At 39.0% G+C, this 22626-nt stretch overlaps 1 protein-coding gene across 2 annotated transcripts in view; it reads right to left on the bottom strand.

The window, feature by feature from the left end:
- The window catches only part of IGSF11 (immunoglobulin superfamily member 11), an 899111-nt gene that overhangs the window by 134702 nt on the left and 741783 nt on the right, over positions 1-22626 (bottom strand). For both annotated transcript variants that reach the window (XM_044073123.1, XM_044073124.1), the window contains exon 4: positions 15841-15996. In XM_044073123.1, coding sequence (XP_043929058.1) covers positions 15841-15996 — 156 coding nt within the window. The remainder of the gene's footprint in view (positions 1-15840; positions 15997-22626) is intronic.

Below are 22626 nucleotides of genomic sequence, written 5' to 3'. Positions count from 1 at the left end.
AAACCCAAGAAATCTTTTAATTGTAATTCAGCAAGAGTTATTTATTGTGCTCAATGTTCAATATGTACAAATTTTTATGTTGGAAAGACTGAAAGAAGGCTGTGTGAAAGAATATATCAGCACATTTACGACATCAGAAATAAAAAGGAAACCAGTGCATTAGCAAAACACATTATGGAAAACCAGGACTATGCCTTTAAATTCCTTATATTGGACCACAGTGGGGTGGCTGTGGTGGTGCAGCGGTTCAGCATTATCACCTCACAGCAAGAGGTTTGCTGGTTCCATTCTTGGCTGGGGTGCCTTCTGGGTGGAGTTTGCATGTCCTCCCTGTGGTCATGTGGGTTTCCAACGGGTGCTCTGGTTCCCTTCCACATTTCATACATGCAGTAAGTGGGCTGGGCACTCTAAATTGGCTGTAGGTGAGAGTGTGTGCGTGAGTGAGTGATGCAAATGAATTACCATGGCAGGGCTAGCCACCCAGCGATGAAAACCTTGGCTCAAGATGATTGTCATTGCGGAAGTGACACCCAAACCCCATGTGCAAAATGGGAAAAGGAGTTGAGGATAGATGGATTGGACCACAGTGAACTATTTAACAGAGGTGGTCCATGGGCATTAAATCGGGAAAATTTTGAACTATGATGGCAATTAAAACTAAATGCAATGAACTAGCCAGGGTTGAATGATCAGTTACCAATTGCCTGCATACAGAAATTAAAATCATTAGAAAGGTGAATAATGACAGACAATTTAATAATGGGCACTTTAAATCCCATTCCTTGGCAGTATTACATCACCGTAGGCTTGGCTCTCATGTGGTCTTTTAACAGTCTGTGATTGGAGTATAAATATACCTGTATTTTAAACCTTAATTATCTGACGAAGTTTTCAGTGCAGAATGAAACCATTTATCTTATGTAATTTTAACTGTTTGGTGATATTAAATGGTATTTTTATGGTTTGTGTTCTCCGGTTGTGCTACCTTTAGCTTTCGTAAGATTAGGGAAGAGAATTTTTGCAATACTTGACAAACACAAGGCATGATTTTTGCCAGGTCATAAATTTAACAGTGCACAGATAGCAACATTTGATGCTTCTCTGATGGTTGTTAATGCTAGGAGCATTAATAATAAAGTTTTATTATTAAGACAATTTGCTGCATTCCCATAAGACTGATGTTGTTATTGTTTGTACAAACCAATTCTGTCAGGCTATAAATGTTTTTACTTTAACAGACATTCTAACAAAAAATCAGGTGCAGGTGTTATGAGACCTGTGATTATTACATGTTCAGTGATAACACCGATACTATATACTGTGTAACTGTGACAATAAAGACAACACTGGAACATATAACAATTGTTGGAGTCCATAGACCACCAATGTCAAGTGCTGATGCACTAAAGGAATTCGCATATTTTTTGCATGAAATACAGGGGGGAAGAAGAAGAATAGTGTATTGTGACTTACATTTACCAGAAACAGATTGGAATAATATTGATTCAACAACATTAGTAAGGATACTATTCACAACATATGGTCATGAACAGCAATTGGTTCATATTGTAAAAAAAAAAAAAAAACAGGGAAAGGAACATGCTGCACCTTGTTTGTGTTCCTAAAGAATTTACTGTTTCATGTGAAGTTTTACCACCATTGATGTGCAGTGATCATGGGGTTATAAAGGTTCATTTGTAGACAGATAATTCTGCCAAACTGAAATCGAAACCAATGCACAGAAGATTAATTACAGATTATACGGAAGCAAAACTGCCACTATGTACAACTAATTGGAGTGATGCATTCAGTGGAAAAACTGCAGAAGGAATGCGGAAAGTTTTGAAAGAGAAATTGGTTGAGTGCAAAAAATGTTTAACATGTTATGCCACTTGCCTATGTGGCCCAAATCTAATTCCACCTTAGAACTAATCCTAGGCCTCTGTTGTATAACTGGACTGGATTCTTAACTAACAAGTTTTAGCCAGCTAACTGTCATTACTCTTCATTTTTACAATGATTTATATATTAATATAAATAACTTTGTTTTTAGGCTCTCTCCTAACAGAGTATAAATATGAATAGATTGCCACTAAGTGAATATCCAGTGCCTATACTTAACCTGACTGTTAACTTTTTGCATATTTTTGCTTATTACTAACTGCTGAAATTGTATAAAAATCATACTTTTAAATAATGTAAAATGTATCTATCTGTTATATGTTTTACTATGGATGGAGCTTTTTCCCGGGCCTCCACTGAAAATGGGTTCCTAGTGAACTTTCCTGGTCAACAAATGTCAATCAATAAACAATAAACATCAGGATCTAGGCATACAATGCCAGGGAGATATATTTCCATAAGAACAAGATACCTAATTAAGGTAAGAGACAAAAAATATAAGAAATGGAAAAGAGGTTGAACTACAAACTGAAATAAACAAGCTGGAGAAACAAATTAAGCATAGTGTGAAATAAGATCAAGAAAAAAAATTGAAGGACATTTATATAAAGATACTGAGCATAACAGGAAACATTTTATAAATACATAAGCTGTGGAAGGAGTAAAGCATACAAATTGATAAAATGTGGAAGGAGTAAAGCATACAAATTGGTAAACTGTGTAGATTCTAAAATTTATTCTCAGTCACAACTGATTATAGATATACAGATACATCTACAAAATCTTATGCAAAACAGGGTGATAAGTTGTTCTAGTGAGTTCCAAGTAACCTCAGATATTGAAATCAAAATATATTATATTGAAAATTGAACTATGCAAACTGGATCCAATCAAAGCACTGGGAGGAGAAGAAATATGTACTAATGACCTGAGAACACTTCCAGCAAGACCTTATACTACCATTATAACTATTATTATCTAGGTCATATAAATATGGGGAGATTCCTCAAGATTGGAGACGTGCTTATTAAACCTGTATATAAGGGAAAGGGGAGTAGAACAACCCAGAGTTACATAGACCCTTAAGTCTACTTTCATGTTGTGGAAAAATAATGGAGATGGTAATATTGAATAAATTGTCAGAATTGGAAAGGTTGGGACTTGAAACCATACATCAGCATGGATGTGTGGGAAATAGCTCTATTTTCAACTACAACAATATAATAACAGCTATGAATAAAAACTGCATTGTGATTTAATTTATATAGACAACTTCAGCATTTGGCAGGGTCATACACAAAACACTGATCAATAAATTACATTTAGGTATTGATTTACTCTTGATAAGATGGATAGCTGTATGGCTTACTAATAGGACATGACAAGTATCACACAGCAATTGATCAGGTAAAATTCTTGTTTGCAGTCAGTGTCCCACAATGCTCTGTTCTAGGCCCTTACTTATCTAGATTGTATCTTTCATACCTATTTTTTCATCTCAGGTGTTCTACATTCTGTATGCAGAAGACCTAAAATGGGGTAGACTGATTACATGCGTTACAGATAAGGCATGTCTGCAAATGAACTTGACTAAGTTGACCATTTGAGCACAGGAGAATAATATGCTGATAAATACATCAAAAACTAAGCATATGAGATTTAGGAGACATAAATTGAAAGGTGAATATTTAATACAGCGCACAGTGATTGAAACTGTAGATTCATTGTGGATCACGGTATATGTGTTGATCCAGGTTTGACTTTTTCTAATCGTATCAACCAATTGGTTAATGATAGTTTTAGAACTATAACTTGTATAAAAAATGATAAAGTCTAAGAAATCAGAAATGATAAAGTCATTGTTTGTTAATTACATTAGATCCAAACTTGTATATGGAATAACGATATGGAAACCTTATAAGAAGACATGCATAAGTAAACTGGAAAGAGTACAGTAGAAATATACTAAGAGAATTCATGGATGTGAAAATTTAAGTTATTATGAAAGGCTAAAATATCAGAATTTGTACAGTGCCTCTTACAGATATTTAAGAGGATATTTTATTTAGGTATATAAAGAATTTAGGGACAACTATCTCTGGGAATGTTTGGGGTTATCAAAAAGTAGTACAAAATTATTAGACAGCCTATGCAGATGATTCTACAGGACTGAGAAGTGTACTAATTGATTCTCTGAGAGAGTAGATGATGTATGGAACAGCCTACCAGACTACATTAAAGCAAGCACTAGTTTAGATATTTTTGAAAAACACCTGGACACTTATTATAGGAACAACTGTTTTGGTATATTGGCAGACTAGAAGGGCATTAATGCCCATGCCTGAAAAATGTATGTATCTATGTATGTATTTATTTTTTTGTCCAAGACAAAAGTCACTCATTGTTGTGCAAAGCAAATGCTACAAAAGCAGCAATCCTCTGGACACAGGCATTCAGGCTGTCTTTTGAATATACAATGAGCACAGCTCCATGGTGTGGTATTAAAACCTTTAAGTATTGCTCCACTATCTTCTTTTGCCTCATTAGCATACATGGCTCCTCATTATATAGTCATTAGCATGTAGTACAGCTGACTCTGTTATTTCACCTGGTTGTATCATGTTGCTGCATTTTCCCATACACTCTGTGTAAGGTAATTTGTTGTGCAAATTTACTTATTGTGATTCAGCAAAGTTTTTGAAGCTGTCCATTTGACTTCTTATACCTAAAGTGTGGTTTATCATGGAACCCTATGTTTGTTGGTGCTTTGACTTCTGAATATCTCTTGGGAGGGAGTCCGAAATGGCTGTGGCTGGGGCCAGTTTATACACTGTCATCTCACCTGTGGTTAGAGAGAAAGCTGGGGACTTTCAGGTAACAGCAGTGAAGTTGTTGTTGTTATGAACAGCATGGGAACTAGAGGATACTTTTAATAGAAATTTAAGAAGACAACAGAAACTGAGGAAGAGAAAATTGTAAATGGTGACACAGAAAACAAAAGTAGTGCTTAGCTTATCAGGAAGTTTGCATCTTAAGGAAGTGGTAGTGGTGAGTTCTAGAGTCTGACAGGTTTATGAAATGACAGAGTTTATTGTCTTGTATAATTTGCTGTCATTTGAGGACTGGTCTAAAGCTGTGAAAAGAGAAAACTGTAATACTGGAATCATGTTATCTTTACCTATGGAGACCCTTGCTTCAGAAAGAGGACAGGGTAAGAGAGTTTAAGTGCAATACTTTGTTGGTGATATTATCTCTGTAACTGTTTAAAGTATCAGGAGGAGGAGACTTGGGAAAGAGGGGTGATTAAGTAACCTGATATGTTAAGTGTTGTTGCCCTTTATATAGGATGTGGCAAAGAGCATCATTTTAATTCTGGTGGTGTTAATGGTACACATACCTCTCAACCTTTTAGTGAAAGAAATCTGGACAAAGCCTAAAATAATGGAAGTACTTCTTCTTTGTCTTCTTTCGGATTTTCCCGGTTAGGGGTCACCATAGCAGATCACCTGTCCGCTCATGATTGGCAGTGGGATTTTATGGTGTCGAGTTTCCAGCCCGGCCCCAACCTTCCACAGAACAAAGGCCCAAAATAGGGACAAACTTTAAATATTGCTCTTATAAACTTAGAAAGTTGCTAGAATAAAAGGATTTGTTTTAGCATGCATTTTCCGAAGGATGTGAAGTTTGAATCTTAAATGTATGTCATTATTTAGTGATATCTAAGCTCAAACAGATAAGTTGATGTTGGGGGGGGGGGGGGGCAGTGTGATGAGCAGTAGTCATGGGGAAAAAAGGACCAAGAAAAAAAAACTTTCCTCCTTCCATGTAATCCTTAACACAGCTAGACAAATAAGTTCATCTGACACGTTTTCTTCTAATATGCAACATGGCTTGAAAGAATGACATTCTCTGCTTGTACACCTCCTCAGAGACACTTCAATACCGTGATTCTCTGCCACAGGATTAAGCAACCAAGCCCTTACAACGTGACTGAGACTTTTAAAAGAATATTATATCACACTGAATATACAGATATAGTAAAGCATATTCAATACTGAAATCCTCTTTTTCATCAGAGATATTTTACAGTCTGTATTCAAATGGCTTGAAATGCGAAAACTGATTGCATCTCTTACAGATAAGGCATGCCTGAAAAAGAGCTTGACTAAACTGACCACTTGGGAACTTTAAGAATGATATACTACCAAATTCATCAAAAGTATGAGGAATGCCGTAAGGTGTCGCATGATCAACGTACACATCCAAGCCTGCTGGCTTTCTGAGAGCAGCATGCAGCAATTACTCCATAAACAGCATGGGATCTTTCCTTTTTCAATTCGTTTAAGCTGATAATGCACACATTATCTCTCTTGGACTGTTTTCTAAATCATCCCATTAGTCTTTTGAACTAGCCACCACCACCCATAACTTGTTAATTTCCTCTTCCTGATGTACAAAATTATTTTAAAATGCTTCCATCCTGTGCCTCATCTATGGCACTCTGGCCTTCAGACAATCCTCTACATAAACAGATGAAAATGGTCCTTGAAAAAGTAGTACAAATAAGCTAGAAAAAGCAATGATTTGCCACAAAATGGGCACTTTTATTGAAAAACAATTATTAAAAATAGTATTTTCATTTCTTAATATATCACCAGATTTCATACTAACAAATATTTTTATCACGTAACTTTAAAAATATTTATCTCCATATCATATGACTTAAAGTCTCCATTAATATCAATGCCTTAGTCTTCTTAATTTTAAAACACTTTAGTAATCACACCATTTAATCCTAGTTCAATAAAATTTGCCACTGAAGCTCTTGTAATTCTAATAAAGTTTCTACATCATCCCCAAAACCCATATCAATTAATTAATTAAAAAAAACTTCTTAACATTTTTACAATTACTTTTATGTTTTTCTAAGACTTTGTTAGAATCACCAGTCTTCACTGCATAAATCTGCTCATAAATTATGTTGTTAAACAGCCTTGTAGTTTTTCCACTGTAAAAACTATCACACATATAATATTGCATGTAATAAACCACATTTTTTGAATTACAGTCAAAATACACTGGACTAGCATAAGATTTGCCAACAGAACTATTGGTTAGATCTGACCATAAACTAATCACTCTGGATAACCACATTCCGCCACCACCCCCGGTCAAAGAAACCACCGTGAAAAACTTTTAAAAAGCAAACTTCATATTACTTAAGACCGAGGTGGGAAGTTTCAAAGCCCCCACTCTAAAGGATAACGCTGTCCAAGCTGCAAAATCCTTTATTAATGCACTCTACAAGCACCTACAAGAATGCATGGATCATGCTATCCCAAACAAAACCAAGACTCACTCCTCCAAGAAAAGGAAACCAGTCTGGTGGACCCCTGCCATAAACAAGCTATACAATAGAAGGAGGAAACTAGTACACAAAAGAGTAAAATCCCAAGAAGGGAAGACATCCCTGATCAGTATCAGCAAGAAACTACATTCCCTCATAAAATCATCCAAGGCTAGCTTTGAAAGAAAAATTGCCATGGACTCCAAATATAACCACAAGGCATTCTTTAGCTATGTCAAGAATCTAAGTGGCAATTCTCAGATCCGCTCAGAGTTAGTGCAGAATGGCACAAAATACACTGAACCAACAAATATAGCCGACATCCTGGCAGACAGGTTCAGTGCAAATGTCACCCCCCTCTCACCCCCAAAAGGGCCCATGACTATACCAGAAGAATGTAGTGCCCCTGAAATCACAAACACTCAGGTTAAAACAGCCCTTTTCAAAGCCAAAAACACAGCATCAATTGGACCGGACAGTGTCCCAGGCTGCGTCCTGCACAAGCTCAAAGATGAACTAACCCCTCACCTAAACCCACTGTTTAAACTCAGCCTCTCTATAGGCTATGTGCCCACAGAGTGGTGCACAGCAATGGTTATTCCACTCCACAAAGGTGGAGCCACAACGGACCCCAGGAACTATTGCCCTATAAGCCTGACTAGCTTGGTCTGCAAAGCTATGAAGCACATCATCATGGATCTCATTAACAGAGACATTGGAAATCTCCAAACACTGGACCCAACCCATTTCGGCTTTGCTAAGGGCAGATCATGCCTCCTAAACATAATGGACTTCTTTGAGACAGTTACCAAGGCTATAGATGAGGGAAAGGTAGTCCACACAGCCTACCTAGACCTTGCAAAGGCCTTCGACACTATTCCCCACTCAAGTATTATAGACAAGCTCACCAGCCTGAACATAAGCCCTACGTCACTAGATGGGTTGCCAACTGGCTTACGGACAGAACCCACATAGTAAGAGTTGCAGGAGCTAAGTCTGACTCTAAAACTGTTACAAGCGGCGGTCCCCAGGGCTCACTTCTAGGACCCCTCCTGTTCGGCATATACTTCTCAGAGGTACAGACAAGCACAGGAGGACTATGGCTCACCAAGTTCACAGACAACTGGAAACTAGGGGCTATAATTGACTCTCTGGCTGACACAGACATCCTACAATAGGATCTCACTGAGACAGATACCTGGTATCAAAACCATGGTCTCAAGCTAAATGCCAAAAAGTGCATAGTCATCCCCTTTGGAAAAAACAAAGTACCCACAAACTACCACATAGGTGGTAGCCCCCTAAATATGGAAGATGTAATAAGGGATCTGGGGACCCAAGTAGATAGTAACCTCTCCTTTGATAATCACATTGCCAAAGTGGTTAGAAAATTCTTCTATGTGGCCCACCTAATCACAAAAAGGTTTGCATCCAGATCAAAAGAAGTCATTGGACCCCTCTATGGATCACTCATCAGACCCATCATAGAGTACAATGCCCCATTTGGGATGTACCTTCCAAGACACCTGCAACAACTGGAAAGATCACAGAAGTTCCTCACCAAGAGGATCACTGGTCTCAAGTAGATGCCCTACGCAGCTCGACTGAAGAAACTCCAGCTGTACTCGGTTGCATACAGCCTACTCAGAGGTGATCTCTGCCTGACATACAAGGCCATGTCCAATTCAGAATTGATGGACATGCTCCACCTAAAGAAAACCATATCCCCTTGAGCCGCACGCTCCAGGGATCTAAACCTCACCACAACAATAAATAGGACATGCTGGGGGGATAGATTCCTGTCCCAGAGACTTCCCATGCTTTGGAACAACATCCCAGTCTACATTAGGCAGAGCTCCTCACTAACACTCTTCAAGAGAAACCTTGACGAGTGGATGGGAAACAGAAAGTTTACCCCAGGGATCACTTCAATGGCTCTGCTGGACAGAGGCACAGGGAACTAATCTAAGGGGGCAGCGAAAGCCAACACATTCTGGATAGGCTTATAAATGCCTTCTGGCAGATAGCCTAGGACCTACCTATGAACCTATAAACAGATGGCCATCACAAATCTATCTACAATAACTACAATTATAACATGAGTACTTTTTCATAATTACTGTTACATTTTTATCTTCTTTGCTAAATCAATTACCAAAGTTTGTGGATCTTTTATTAACAAACTCTGGCTCACCACCAATAATGCTAATTATTTCAGAATATGCATGATATATCTTTCAATTATTTTTTAAATATTCCTAATAACATGACTCCACAGTATAAGGTAATAAGATTGTTTTACTTCTATCTTTTTTGTGTTATTTTGGTATCATCTAATGACTTAACTCCTCATTATACAGTTCAATTTCAGAAGCTGCAACCATAATTTCTTTATTTCTTTGCAGTTCTTTTCAACAAAGCATTGTGACGTGCTTTATATATAACCTCTCCTGGGTAACCCCTTACCTTGAACTTAACTTCCATTATTTTTAATTCTAATAAAAATGTTTGATCTTCAGTATATCTGTCAACTCTCAACTCTACACTTCTGTCCATACACCACAATATTATTCATGTAAGTTGGATGCATACTATTAAAATGTATCAAGGTGTATTTACTGTTCTCTTTCTTTCGAATACTAGATCTAAATTTTCCACCGTTTTTATTTACTATCGGTTCTAGAAACCTAAACATTGCTTTAACAAAATTAAAAGTAAGTGAAAGAAAAATAGTACTTGTTTCACAATTTAATAAATATTGTTAATCTACTTAGTATATCATTCCATATTAAAATAATGTCATTAATACAATGTACATCAAATTTCGCATATTAGAAAATCTTTGTTGACAAAAACATAATTCTATTCCCAGAAGTGAATCGCTGAATTTGCAAAACTCAGTGCCACTGTGGTACTAATTGCTTCTCATGCTTTCTGTCTATAAATGTCATTGCCAAATACAAAAAAAAAATTAGTCAAGACTATATCAATTAATCCCATTAATATTCATATTGCTTTCTAGAAATTTAAAACCAAACCACTCAGTACCTTACTTATGTAGTATAACTGTATACAAAAAATTTACATCTACAGTAACAATAAAATCATCCATATGCACCTCTTTCATTTTGTCCAACAGATGTATGGAATGTGCTATACAAGGCTTAGAAAAACTGACTATTTCTTTAACATAATTTTCTACAAATAGCTGTTGTATCAGCTTTAGAACATTCTGAAGCTATAATCGGACTCATTTGTGGTTCATCTAACCCTTTATGAATGTTTTTTACGCTAAAAGAAAAATAACCTAACCTTATTTTTTATCAAAAAAATAATCCAGCGATTCCCTAGTAATACGACCCTCGTTCATTAAATCATTCAAGGTTACATCAATAATTCTAACTGCTTTAGATGCATCTCTTTTTGTAACTTTCACATAAAAAGTGTCATTGCTTAATATTTCTTTCATTTTATGTTCATTATCACTCGCATTCAAAGTTTTTCTTTCACGCACAAATCTTTAATTTCAGGTTATCCACTTTGTCTGATATGTAGTACAGCTTAATTTCCACTGCATCACTTGTGCCCTTCATTGAAACCTTCTTCTACACTCTTAGTCTTCTTGAGAGTAAAGAAGAACACCCGATATTCTTACTTTTAATCATGAAAACAAATGCAAATGGATGTGGTCCACTGAGGTATGCATCTCCTCAAGTCTACTGTTCAAGCTCCATGGCAAGTTCCATAACTTTGTCATTGCAGACTGCCTGGGTCTTTTCCATGCATACTGCCTGTTGCATAAAACCATGATCCGTGATGCAATAGAAAACAGTAATGTTGGCACTAGTTACCATAGTTGTTAACAGTCTCACTGTAAGGTACTGAAAAGGAACAAAGATTTATGTAGCAAAACAAAACATTATTATTAAGTACCATAATAATGCTAAGGGATATTACTGCAATATGCCCACAAATCATGAAATCATAAAAAAGAGTAAAATTGTACTTTTGCTATGAATAAAATAACTGCAGTCTAGCCAAAGACTGAGGAATGAAAATGATTCAGATTATTGTAAAACTGTGCCAGTTAAGCTAAGCTATATTCAACAGCTGGATGTGTTTTTTCACAGTAAATGTGCAGGTCTGTTAAGGCTGGTGTGAAAAATATAAGAAGGGGTTCATTTATATATTCTAATATTTGCTTACTGAGCTTCTAAAAGCATGTTACTGACATAAAGTGTCTGAGTTATATATGTTTCCCACACTCATATACTGTTTATGTAACTGTCATAACCTGAGCAACACACTTCCTGAAGGTAATGATTCTCAGTGCTAGAAGTCTAAACCTCAAAATGCACTCTCTCGAGGCACTCCTAAAAATGGAGAACATTGATATCTGTGCAGTAACTGAGACCTGGTTCAAGACTCCAGAGAGCACCCAGGCAATACCAGGCTACAACTCTTACCACACTTTTCGGCCACCGAACCAAGACAGAAACACTAAAGGTGGAGGAGTGTCCATATTCACCAAGGATATTCACACCTCCAAGCTAGTTGCCCAACACAATGCATCTGAAATTCTCCCGGTGCATCTAACTCTAGGTAAGACTGCAATCCAAATTATAGCTTGCTACAGATCCCCCACCATGCCCCAAGATTCTCACTACACATTTCTAAACATACTAGAAAATATTAAGATACAACCAAACACCCTAATACTGGGTGATTTCAACTACCCTGCCATTAACTGGGAAAACTACTTGGGTACCAACACCTTTTCCCAATGGTTCTTGGAATTCATAAATTCCAATGCCCTGGATCAATACATTGTCACACCAGGGGCTCCAATATCCTAGACCTGGTCATTACCAACATGGGAGATAGATGATCCACACCAGTGGTCACCCCCTCATTGGTCAGGCCTGACCATAAGCAAATCACGCTTGACTTCATGCTACTTAAGTCAGAGGTGACAAACTTCATGGCACCCATGCAGATGGGAGCTGAAAGTTCGACTGCTGAATCCTGCACTAAGGCACTGTACGAGCACATCCACTCGTGCATGAATCATGCCATCCCAAATAGAACCAAGACTCTCTCCTCCAAAAAAAGGAAGCCAATCTGGTGGTCTCCTGCCTTAAACAAACTATGCAACAGAAAGAAGAAACTGTTACAGAAAAGAGGAAACTCCCAGGATGCAAAAAACTCCCTTACCAGCCTCAGTAAGAAGCTGAGATCCCTCATAAAATCCTCCAAAACTAGTTACAAAAATAAAATTGCCAAAGATTCCAAAGACAACCACAAGGCATTCTATAGTTATGTCAAGAATCTAAATGGCAATGCGCAGATCTGCTCTAAGCTACAACAGAATGGCATTAAATATACTGATCCCAAGGATACTGCCAATATCATGGCAGATCAATTTAATGCCAACTTCACCCTCCTCTCACCCCTTAAAGGGCCCATCTCAATACCAAAAGATTGCAAAATTCCGGTAATCATGGCCACACAGGTAGAAACCGCACTCTACAAAGCGAAGAATACAGCATCCATGGGACCAGATGACATCCCGGGCTGTGTACTACATGAACTACAAAATGAACTGGCACCTCACCTAAGTGTCATGTTTAATCATAGCCTCACCTCAGGCTTCATGCCCACTGAATAGCACACAGCTACAGTTATCCCACTCCACAAGGGGGGATACACCTTGGATCCTGGGAACTACCATCCCATCAGTCTGAACAGCCTGATCTGCAAGGGCATGGAACGCATTATCATGGAACTTATAAACAAAGACATTGGCAACCTTCAAACACTGGACCCCACCCAGTTTGGGTTTGTGAAAGGCCGATCTTGTCTCCTGAACCTGATTGACTTCTTCGAATCAGCCTCCAGAACTGTGGACAATGGTAAGGCGGTCCACACAGCCTATCTGGACCTCGCCATGGCCTTTGACACCATCCACCACTCTGGAATTATAGATAAACTTGCTAAGCTGGGCATAAATCTCTATATCACTCGATGGGTTGCCAACTGGCTTACTGACAGAACCCAAACTGTAAAAGTAGCCGACTCCAAATCCAGCTCCAGACAAATGACAAGTGGAGTACCTCAGGGTTCAGTCCTGGGACCACTCTTGTTTGGCATCTACTTCTCTGAAGTACAGGCCAATACTAAGAGACTCTGGCTAACAAAGTTGGCAGATGACTGCAAACTGGGAGCCATTATTGAATCCCCAAATTATGTGGATATTCTGCAAAAGGGCCTTACAGAAACAGTTGCTTGGTTTTGGAGCCATGGGCTCAAGCTTAATGCCAAGAAATGTATGGTTAATCCCCTTGGGGAAAAAACATGTACCCATGAATTACCACATAGGTGGCAGTACACTAAACACCGAAAGTGTGATGATAGACTTTGGGACACAGGTGGACAGTGGTCTCACCTTCGATAACCACTTCGCCACAACAGTCAGGAAATCCTTCTGTGTGGCACACCTCATCACTAAGGGCTTTTTATCCAGAAAAAAGGAGGTTATTATCCCACTGTACTCCTCCCTCATTAGACCCTTTATAGAGTACAACACCCCGTTTGGTATGTACCTCACAAGACATCTGCAACAGCTGGAAAGGCCGCAGAAATGTCTCACTAAAAGAATCACAGGCCTAAAGCAGATGCCCTATGCTGACCATCTAAAAAAAACTCCAGCTATACTCTGTGGCATATCGCCTACTCAGAGGCAATCTCTGCTTAACATACAAGGCCATGTCAAACCCTGAGCTGTTGGCCATGCTCCACTTAATGAAATCCCAATCCTTCAGAGCCACATGCTCCAGGGATCTAAACCTTGTCATCACAATGAACAAAACATGCTGGAGGGATAGAGTCCTGACCCAGAGACTCCCCATACTCTGGAATAGACTGCCCATACATGTCAAGCAGAGCACCTCCTTGGCCCTCTTCAAAAGGACCACCTTGACGATTGGATGGGAGATAGGAAATTCACCCCAGGGATCATGCCAGTCACCTTGCTAGACAGGGGTCCACGGAAGTAAATATTGTGGGAAGAAATATCCGGGGAATTGTTTGGCTAGGGTTGTATAAGCCCTAGGGATGATAGCCTAGTACCAACCTATGAACCTATTAACCTATGTCTTCTGAGGGTGGGAGGTTAAAGTCGCCTTTCAGTAAATGCTTTGCAATGGTAATCTTTGCGCACATGCTACAATGCTTGTTTCTGGGGTAGTGACAAGAGTTACATGTCTGGCTATAGATTTAAAACAATAGTTTCTGTGTTAATATGGTGGCACAATCTGTATATCCATGATGTGATACCTCAAAAAGGCTCTACCAACTGAGTTAAGGAAAGGAGAACATGGCAGAAAGAACTTAGTCTACTGCTCTTATCCTCAAAAATATCAGTGAACCTTTGAGATTAGTTCTGAAAAAAAACAATGTGAAAGAGAAAAGAGGAATCCTCCAATCTACAATCACAATTTAACTCTTGTTCCTCAAAAAATGTATCCACAAGTGTCACAGATTGCCTATCCACAGGTTACTCTACAGTTTCTCTGACAAAATAAATGTATACTTCAGCATGAAATACTGGAAAAAGGAGGAGACAATGATAAAATAGAGTTAATTGGGGAGTTCCTAGATGGATGATCAAGATGTCCACACTAACAAAACTGGAACAAAGGAGCAATGCAGAGTTTTGGATCGTGGGATGGACTGGCAAGAGAAATGTGCCTCCCAATTCACACAAGTTACGCCCATACCAGGCTGTGCCATATACAGTCAGGTTCACAGGCAGTTAGTAGGCATAATGACCAGGAGACTATTGAGGAGTCTTGCCCAATTTCCCCAGAGCACTGTTTGGTTAAGTGACACGTTTACAGTTGGTAAACAAAAGTAAAGGGAATCAAACACTGTACTCTAAGAAGCAACATATACTATTAATCCCTTGTGCCACCACACAGACTCCAGAAAGACTGACTGATTTCAGTCAAGCAGCTTGTTTACAGCTCATACCTTTAATCTTCCATACTGACTGCTATCTTCAGAGATCATAACCTTAATCCTGTGTTGTAACTGCCATTCTCAACATCCCTACTTCAGTTCACCTGTTTAGAAAGAATACTGACATTTGATATCAGCTCATTACATGAAAATGGAGCATCTAATCACTTGAAACAACCTTTCTGTGAGGGAATAATACAAGCATAGCTTTTGTAAATGTGGACCATTTCACCTATGAGGCAGGAAGACCAAAAGAGCAGATGATTAAAGAAACATTTTTCTAGTGATATTACTTACTAGTCAGACCAAAAATTTGGTCTGAGCAACTGGGCACCAGAAAACATAGTTCTAAAACTGTATATGAAAAACTTGCACAATGACCTTTTACAAGCCGGTTAAAATGCTCTTATACTACCATGAGGAAGAGGGTTCTAGAAGTGTTAGATGAGCTCTCATTTCAGTTGATATCCAGATAAATTTACAAAAATTGCCATTACGAATCAGATCGAGATTTACATGAAGAGTCAGGCTGTAGTCATGTAGTGCATTTTATCCATGTTTTCTTACAATACCTTGAAATGCTGTAGCAGGCAATCTAGGGGCAGCATCCAGTTTCTTCCAGTTGTAAGAAGGTCTTGGCACTCCCTCCGTGCTGCTGCACATCAGACTGATGTCACTTCCACTATTCAGGGATCCTTCTGTTTTACAGACAGGAGCAGAAGGAGGAACTGCAGAGAAATAAAACATGATGTAAAACTAAAAAGAAGTTAAAAACTATATCTTCTGTAGCAGCCAACATCTGAAACTCACAGACAGTCAGTGTACACTGTGCTCTCCAAATTATTGTGGGTAGAGGCAAGATGTATGATGTAGGCAATTCAAAGAGGCAGAGAGCTCCGCTGCAAAATGGTCAAAATAGCATGCTATGCAGAGCACTGTAGTGAGTTTAAAATAACATGAAAATGAAGAACTTCATGCAACTGTGTCACACAAATTATGCAAATCAAGGAAGCCAAAACAGCAGAATACTTCAGAAATGTGCAACATCACTGTGCTGTGCAGGACTGTAAACACATTTTGAATACCATCAGTCATGGTGTACAACAACAGCAATGTTTGCAATAGCAGCATCAGCAGAGCAACATGTATTGGGAGTCACTGACAAAGCAAGTGCTTCATGTGATGTTAATGGCTCAACAGATAGCAAAATTCCTTTTGGTGCTGGAAGACCATGGCATTGTAGGTTCTATTCCTACTGTAAGTGACTGGATTCATTTTCGAACCACCAACACTACAGTGCAGCATTGTAGGGTGCTGCATTCCTGAGTCTGCCGTCCTTTGAATGAAACATTAAACATAGGTCCCATCTGCTTGAGTTGGAGGTAGCTGTGGTGGATGTAAAAGATCCCATGCCATGTATTAAAAAGAGTAACAGAAGTTCTCTGGTAGCCTGACCAAACACTCCCCTAGCAGTATGAATACCACCTTGGGTTTTCCCCTGAACTGAAGTCACTAGACTAGTGAGACTAACTTGCTTAACAAAGAATAGATAGATATTGTGTGTCATTGCAGTCTGTGTCAACAAAGCAAGTACAAACAGTGCATGACATATGACCAGCTCAAAGAACAACAGTTTGTGTTCCATTTCAGAGAGGACACTGATATTGTAAAGAAACTAGATGACCTTTTTTGCCCACAAGCAAAATCAAGGGGGATGCATAGTATGCCTATATATGTAGATACATAAGTATATGCAACCTTAGCGGCTTAGCTACAGGGACTTTCCATCAACCTGCAAAGTTAAGGAGACCATGTTAGGGACATCATAGATTTCAGCCTTCAAAATCCTAAACCAGTTCTTCAATATAATGTTATAACATTGGGAGGAGCATATTTCATTCTCCAAGACATTAGTGCAGATAACCAACACCATCTGGGCCTTTCATGGCAGATATTATTTCCTTTGAGGGATGGGAGCCACAGATTGTACACAGATTGCAATCAAGGCACCACTAAGTCCAGAGGGATATACTACATCAACGAGAAAGACTTAAACTCCCTTAAATGTCAGGTGTTTTGTAATGCCCTGGACATTGTAATTACTGTCACTGTCATGTGCCCTAGGGGGCACAGTAAAACAAAACCCTGAACATGCCACCAAGGAGCAAGTGTGCAACATGGGTTAAGCAACAGGAAATACAATGGGAGTTGCCAGTGGTGTCCCACAAGGTACTAATTTGTGGCTTCATCTTTATGGACTGTTTGTCTCAAACGTAAAAGTGGAATATGGGTTCTCAGTAATTAGATATGCTAACGAATGCAAATTGTATAATAATTACTTCAATAAAATATGCTAACACTCTTGAAGTTGGTCTACAAAAACATATCTTCAGTGCAGGAGTAATGAACTCACTTTTAACATCATTTAATGAAGTATCCGAGACTTGGCAAAAAAGACATATGATTGCAAAATAAATAAATGATAACAAAGATACCATCATTAAAGATCTGAGAATAAGAGCAGGCAACAATTTAAAGTCTGTCCAGCATGTGTCAGCCAATCAGAAAAGCATATTCAGTAATCTATCACATTCTTAAAGGGCATGTCTCGTCACTCAAAGGTGATTACTGTACTGTTTTTCAACTCAATGATCAAACACATTTTTCAAGTCTGAATTCTGTAGTCTCTGAAAAAGCCTCTTCAAGCAACTAGAAAAGACATAATGATTCTTAACTACAAAAAAACACAGGACTAGAAAAACAAATGTTATGTGCATAACGTAAAGTTTATGATCCTGGTCCATTTACTTCAGCCCCAGGACTGGCTGGCCACTGGCAACAGTCATTTGGAACTTCTACAAGTCTCACAGGCAGTAACACCTTTCCTTTAACTGCTATAAAGTTTTCCCCTTCATTTCAGATTTAGTTTTCCCTACAGGCTAACCTCTACCATTAGCACAATTCCTCTAGCTCTCTTCACAGATATAGCTGTAAGTGGAAGGGGGGAGCAGGGTTAATGGACATGGATCACGAAGATCTAATATTATGATAAGTACACAATTTTTATGTCTGACATGATCCAATCTACTCACTTTAACACTCAGGACAGAGTCCCCTGCTAAAATTTCCTGTGTGATATCAAGGTGGACTAGACAAACTATGATGGAATCAAAGGTAGACCTAGACCTTGAGATTACGTCCAGTTCGTATTGTCTTCTGAAAGATGCCTTTGTCACAGCTACAAATATAACAGCAAATTAAGAATTCCTGAATGAATTCTAGGAAGCAGCCATGGCTCATGGCTCCTGGACAATGTGCTTAAGGCTTACTTGGTAAAGTATTTCTTTATTTTGCATAGCAAATAAAATAATGCAGTTGCATAACCATCTGGAGTGAATGAGTCTGACATCGTCCAAAGTGATTTGTCTGGAGCAAAGGAAACAAGCAACTGATCATCTTTTATTGTCTTTTGTTCTTTTGAGAAAAAAATTGGATTGAAAATGCACATCTAGACAATGTGAAATGTACTCTTCCCCTGTTGAAATGCTGAGGAAAGAAAATGGAAATAGTGATTATCTGGTTGAAATCAGAACGCTTGAAGTTCAGAAACTATTAACTGTGGCTGTTTTTTGGTGCATTATTTGGAAGACCAACTGAATCGTTCTGACATCTGCAAAAGAGTATCTGGATTGGAAACATTCACAACATGTTAACATGTTTTGCTTTTCCATGCATATAGGGTTATCTAAAGAAAGAATCCCCCATAAATACCCTTATTCCTTTCACTGTGTACCGTCAATCTCATTTGTTTCAGAATGCGAATGACGGGGGGAAAGTACAGTTGTGTAAGTAAACTTGCCATAACAGAAGATGGTCAAATGATCACTATGGCAATGACCTTAGCTATATGGATTATACCTTGCCAAGGATATAACACCCAGCCAGCTTCTAAAGCTTCCAGTGCACCTTCTGAATGCCTAAACTCTCTGGCAGCTGAGTTGGCAAAAAGACAAGTTTGGCACCAAGCTCTACGGAGTTTTCCTGCCAGCAGAGAGAGAGAGAGAGAGAGAGAGAGGTTGAGCCCTGAAAGGACAATGCTAGGCAGAAAAAATAAATAATCACACCCTGGCATAAACAACTCATCAAAAACAATAGGGGATGGGGGGTTGAGGTGGGAGGGAGTGGCTACTGCAGCAGTGATCATTCAAACAACTACTGTTATGCTAAGTTTAGTTACACAACTGTGCTATGTTCATCATATTGATTACTGCTGCAGTAGCCTTATCTATATGGTAGACTGTTCAAGCTTACTAAATTTGGGAGGTGGAAAGAGAAGAATCCAGGAGCCCCTGGAGAATGGTTCTAGCAAAGCCTGATCTAGAACTAGAGAAGGAATCTAGCTTATAGTGCTTCGAAAAAGTTTGTACAGATGACAAAGGAGCAATTTCTAGAGTACTTCTGAAATCTAACCCATTCCAAAAATGTCACAGATAAAGCTAAGGCCCTGGTAGAATGAGCTTAGACCCGACCTAGAATAGTTTTGTTGTAGTGAGTGTAACAAGAGCCAATATCCTAAAACAACCGGTTGAAAATAGTCTGTTTTGACACAGGTTGTTCTTTCTTTTTACTTTCACAAGGAATGAACAACTGATCTGAAATATTTAGTTCTGTCAAAGATAGTATCCTAGTTGTCTGTGGACATTCAAGGTATGTAGTATCATTTTTCCCTCAGTTTTAGGCTCAGGTAAGAAAACTGGGAGATGGCTTAAAGTAAAAATCAGATACCATGTTAGGCACAAAAGAAGGATCACTCTCAAAGAAACCCTATCCCTGTGAAAATGAGATAGGGTTGACTCACCAAAAGAGCTTGCAAACTGGGTACCCTTCTTGGGGAAATCATTGCAATCATTAAAACTGTTTTCCATGTTAAGAAGCTCAAGTCAGTCAGGTTATCTGGTTCAAATAGAGCAAGTGTTAGCTTCTCTAAAACAAAATTTAGATCCCAAGGAGGGGTCATGGGTTTTCTTGTAGGCCTCTTATGCAAAACAATTCTGACATGAGAATGTATTGAAAGTGGAGATCCATGGGCAGATATGCTGAAATGGACAATAAATGAACCTTGAAAGAGGAGTAAGAAAGGCCATAGGGTAGTAATTCACATAAATATTGCAAAACCAGAAAACAACTACCCATGAATGAGCATTGGTTATGTTATAGGCACCAACTAGAAACCATTTTCATTTTCGAGTACATGATTTTCTAGTACAATGCTTTCTTGCCTCCATTAGTACCCAGTGCATATCCTCAGAAAACAACTACCTAAAGGGAATTAAAACCCTCTCATCCAGGCAGTCAACCAAAGTTGATTAGTGTACAGGTGTACCTAACACCCCTGTTGCTGTGTGAGTAGCTCCAATGTGTTATTAAGCTTGTGGTAATTCCCTCTGGCCATTTCCAAAAGAACCAAGGTTGCCTGGTCCAGAAGGAAGTCATCACAATGACCTTGAGGGGTTGCTCTTGAATCCTTAAAAGTACTCTGGATATAAAAGGTGGAAAAGCATGCAGGAACATTCTTGTCCAAGGAAAAGAAAAGGCATCTGTTTTCCAGACCTTCTTGCATGAAGCAAAATCTTGACAGGTGATTGTACAGAGAGGAGGCAAAGAGGTCTACTTGAGGGACTCCCCAAGAATGGAGCAAATCGTGGTAGACACACTGATCTAGTTTCTATTTGTGAGGCTCTGCCACACAATTTTGCTCTGATATAATGTAGGATGCCTGTAGAGTGAAATTATGAGATGAAGCTATATCCCAAGCTAACATGAACAGTCTGCAGATGTGGTACAATCTGGTTCCCCCTTGCTTGTTGATACACCACATAACTGTGGCACTGTCTGTACCAACTAGAAGTGGTCCCAGGGAACAAAGAAGTCACAGAATTTAGTGTCTTGATCAAGGCATCTCTTTTATATTTATGTACTTGCATCTGTCCTTGGTGTCCCACTTACCTTGCACTTTTATATCTCCCAAAAAGTACAGTTTTGTACCTACCATAAATGTAGATGTTCGAGGATCCACATTGCTGCAGTCCTAACTATTGGGTAGTCCGCTGTCCAGTCGGCCCGAATACCAAAGTATATGGCTGACGTCGGTCAGGGCGCATTAGACTGACGTCAGTACGTCAGGGTACTAATGCGCATGACCGACGTCATATCCTCAGTCTTTTCTTGCCCCAGATGTCAGAAGACCCTGAAAAGATAAGGCCAAAACCAAAAACTCCAAACATACCTGCACCAAAAATATGTACAATATATACAAAATTACCAGAATATAACCTCACCTACACAACCACCCCTAAACACAGAGGGAAGGAGGGAGGGTATTGGACTGCAGCAATGTGGATCCTCGAACATCTACATTTATGGTAGGTACAAAACTGTACTATGTTCTTCATTCCACATTGCTGCAGTCCTAACTATTGGGTAGAATCCCAAAGCAGAGGTAAGGGAGGCTGGCAAATCATAAGGAAGCAGGAACTGACAACATGCCTTGCAAAATAGCTGTGGCAAAACCAGCCCTAGACTTAGAGTAGAGAGGAAGGTGATAATGCTTAGAGAAAGTATGCACAGAACTCCAAGTAGCTGCCTCCAGAATATCCTTAGTTGCCACCCCCCTTAGAAATGCTGTTGAAGTGGCAGTAGCCCTAGTGGAATGAGGCCTAATCCCAGCTGGAATCTCCTTGCCATGATGGGAATAACAAAATGCAATGCAAAACCCAATCCACCTAGAAATGGTTTGTTTTGACACAGGCTTGCCCTGCGAACCCAAAGCAAAAGAAACAAACAACTGCTGAGACTGCCTAAAATCCTTAGTCCTGCTCAAATAATAACGCAATTGCCTGTGTACATCTAAAGTGTGCAAAATCTTTTCCCCTTTATTTTGGGGATCTGCATAAAAAGTAGGAAAATGAATAGTTTGGTTTAAAGCCACACTAGAAACCACCTTAGGCATAAAGGAAGGATTAGTACGTAAAGATACCCTATCCTTATGAAAAATCAAGAAAGGCTCTACCGCCATAAGGGCCTGCAACTCAGAAACCCTTCTTGCAGAAGTAATGGCCAACAAAAAAGCAGTCTTCCATGACAAGTATTTCAAGTCAGCAGTAGCCGCAGGCTCAAAAGGTTGTAGAGTAAGTTTCTCCAACACAAAATTGAGATCCGAAGCAGGAGTAGGAGCTCTAGGTGGGGGTCTTATATTCTTTGCCCCTCTAAGAAATTGCTTGAACAAAGGATGCGAAAACAATGGTGGGTCACAATCATAGTGAGCTGAAATTGCTGCAGCATGAATCTTAATGGAAGAG

This window comes from Protopterus annectens, chromosome 5.part1 (assembly GCF_019279795.1).
Source record: "Protopterus annectens isolate FY-2018-M chromosome 5.part1, PAN1.0, whole genome shotgun sequence".
NCBI classification, from domain to species: domain Eukaryota; kingdom Metazoa; phylum Chordata; order Ceratodontiformes; family Protopteridae; genus Protopterus; species Protopterus annectens.
Note: the sequence above shows the minus strand (reverse complement) of the source record. Positions and strands in the feature narration are given on the sequence as shown.